This window comes from Mus pahari, chromosome 14, assembly GCF_900095145.1.
Source record: "Mus pahari chromosome 14, PAHARI_EIJ_v1.1, whole genome shotgun sequence".
In the NCBI taxonomy this organism is placed as follows: Eukaryota; Metazoa; Chordata; class Mammalia; order Rodentia; family Muridae; genus Mus; species Mus pahari.
The window spans coordinates 47792659-47795833 of NC_034603.1; the positions used below are offsets into that span (position 1 = coordinate 47792659).

At 44.8% G+C, this 3175-nt stretch overlaps 1 protein-coding gene across 2 annotated transcripts in view; it reads right to left on the minus strand.

Annotated features, from left to right (window-relative positions):
• Positions 1–1856: 1856 nt before the first annotated feature.
• Crlf3 (cytokine receptor like factor 3) overlaps positions 1857–3175 on the minus strand; it is a 36546-nt gene continuing 35227 nt past the window's right edge. The window contains exon 8 of one of the 2 annotated variants that reach the window (XM_021212815.2): positions 1857–2568. In XM_021212815.2, coding sequence (XP_021068474.1) covers positions 2312–2568 — 257 coding nt within the window. In that variant the 3' untranslated portion in view covers positions 1857–2311. The remainder of the gene's footprint in view (positions 2569–3175) is intronic. The other variant, XM_021212816.2, reaches the window with a different exon arrangement.

The following is a 3175-nucleotide window of genomic DNA, read 5'->3' on the forward strand; positions in this document are numbered from 1 at the left end:
GGTTTCTCTGTGTAGCCCTGGCTGTCCTAGAACTCACTCTGTGTAGACCAGTCTAGCCTCGAACTCAGAAACCCTCCTGCCTCTGCCTCCCAAGTGCTGGGATTAGCCAAGCCCTTTCTAAATGTCTATTGGTTATAGATCCCCACTGTCATTGGCACATTTTACAGCTCAATGTCTCTCCAGGATGACCAGGCTATCTGACTGCTGTCATTCATGTTAATTCATCATCTGGAGGGACAGGTTGTGCTGGTCATCATCTGGAGGGACAAGTTGGTGGCTCAAAGGTGAGGGCATCTGGCACCACGCCTGATGACCTGAGGTGGATCCCTGGATACACACTATAGAGGACAAGAAGTGACTCCGGCAAATTGTCCTATGAACTCTAGCATGCAAACACACAAATAGTTTTACACACACACACACACACACACACACACACACACACGAGAAGGCTCAATGGTTTAGAACACTTGCTATGCAATTATGAGGACTAAAGTTTGTTTTGTTTTGTTTTTTTGGTTTTTCGAGACAGGGTTTCTCTGTGTATCCCTGGCTGACCTGGAACTCACTCTGTAGACCAGGCTGGCCTCGAACTCAGAAATCTGCCTGCCTCTGACTCCCAAGTGCTGGGATTAAAGGCGTGCGCCACCACGCCCAGCTAGGACCAAAGTTTGGATCCCAGTAGCCATTTAACAAACCAGGTATCACACACAAAAGCACACAACTGCATAGCATATGTGTGCGTACACATTCATATGTATATGTGTGTGTATATACACGCATATATAAAACATGTTTTTATTTGTACAATTAAATATCGCCTCTTTAACTAGGTATTGTAGACTTACAATCTGACTGCAGATGTGCTCTGCACTTAGCTCCAGCCATTGCACTGTAAGCTGCCAGACTGTCCCTCCAGCCCACACAGTGCACCTCTGTCTATATGATCCAGACACAGCCGCTCATTAATGTGTGCTGCCATTCAGCTCCTTTCTATCTTTTTTGGTTGAGACATAGCTTCAAACTGCAGCCCAAGCTGCCCACACCCGGCTTCTGTTAAATTTCTGATGAAAAGTATATTAAGATTGAATTCATTATACTTACAAAAAACCACAAAATACATTCTGTCAACTTTTTATTTTTTACTTTGTTTCAGAAGGCTGGATACGGCACTCTAGAACCTCTATTTAACACGAGAAGGGCACTTATACAGAAAACGGGAGGAAAGGTCATGATTGTCGAAAGGGAACATGAATCCCCAAATAAATTATCTTACAAAAATACCACACTTGCTTTTCCACTTTCTTTTACTATTGGTAAAAAACAAACAAAAATTCACATTAAAAATTATCTGTATGCTGGTATAACGAGACCACGATTTTTTACATATTAAGGAAGTCAAATAAATATTTTACAGAAATTTAAGCTTTTAAAAAAATAGGTCAAGTATTTATCCTTTATTTCTTTGGTCCACTAAAAGACCAGTTCTCAACCCGACATTACACTGACTATAACACTGCGCACAGCCCGTGTGCACGACTGAGAAAGGGTGCACACGGGGCCTGCTGTGCACATGGGACCTGCTAACACTGCTGTGTTCTTCCAAAAGTGGCTTCACCTTGAGGAATGCAGACTTCTGCCCTCTCTGCATCACACTCCAGTAAAGAGAAAAGACGCTGCCGGGCATGGTGGCACACGCCTTTAATCCCAGCACTTGGGAGGCAGAGAGAGGCGGGTTTCTGAGTTCGAGGCCAGCCTGATCTACAAAGTGAGTTCCAGGACAGCCAGGGCTATACAGAGAAACCCTGTCTTGAAAAACCGAGACAGAGAGAGAGAGAGAGAGAGAGAGAGAGAGAGAGAGAGAGAGAATGCTAACACTGGCTATCACAGATGCTGGCTCAGACACAGACACTCACGGAGCAGTGCGTGGAGAGGAGTGAACACTCAGGACTGGACGAGCACTGAGGAGCCTGGCCTCTCTCTGTCTTCTGTTGTTTACTTTTGGCCTTCAATCTTGATAAAGACTTACTAATGTGACATTTTTCTGTTCTAACAACCAACTTCAGGAAGTACAGTGGAAAAAGGATGCAGACTTTTAAAGCTAGTTTAATATTTGTACTTTAAAACAAAACTGAGCTATGGTTTCTCCACATTGCTCAGCTCACTTCTTGCTGAAACCTTACAAGGTGAACCCAGCAACACTTTTCATTTCTGGTGGACAGAGAGGTAAGCTCACCTTTTCAAAGTCAGAGACAACTAAACTAGGGACAGAAACAGCAAACCCTCAGAGCCAAGCCAAGCCCTTCAAATGCTAAAACACCAGCACTTTCCACCCGGGGTAGAAAAAGGAGCATCCGAAGTAAAGAGGGCCGCAGGCCTGCTCCAGCGGCCAGTCGAACACCACCTCCCGGTTACTGGAGCTGATGGTCACTCGGAGCTTGGCGTTCCCACCTTCATGGCTGTTAGAAGTTCCTAGCATCACAGCTTCGATGTCAAATGTGACAGTGGAGCCAGAGGTAACCGCAGGCAACTGATTGGTCATTTCTTTTCCATTGACAAAGACTGCACCTAAAACGTTAAAGTCAGTCATCTGAGCAATGCCTGAGAGAATTAAGACAGCTTCTAGATTTTTTTTTTTTTTGTTTTTTTTGTTTTTTTCGAGACAGGGTTTCTCTGTATAGCCTTGGCTGTCCTGGAACTCACTTTGTAGACCAGGCTGGCCTCGAACTCAGAAATCCGCCTGCCTTTGCCTCCCAAGTGCTAGGATTAAAGGCGTGCGCCACCACGCCCGGCAAGCTTCTAGATTATTGAAGAGCCGCTTCCTTAGTTCAGAAAAAGGAACGCTCCAGAAAACTGTGTATTAATAATGGATTTAAAGAGATTAGTCCCCCTCCCCCAATTCCACAGGTGAAGCAAAAATCAGCACTTGAATCCCATTTCAGAATTGTGGTGTGAGTTTCCACAGGAACGGCATGGAAAGGAACACAGTCTCTGCCTGTCAGCCCTCAACAGCAACACTTTCCTGTGTGACATACAGGAATCCTGCTCTATCTAATGTTTGATTTTGTGCCACAAAAATATAACTGTTGACTTAGGAGTGATTGGTTGATTTCTCTTTCTCTCTCTCTCTCTCTCTCTCTCTCTCTCTCTCTCTCTCTCTCTCTCTCTCTCTCTC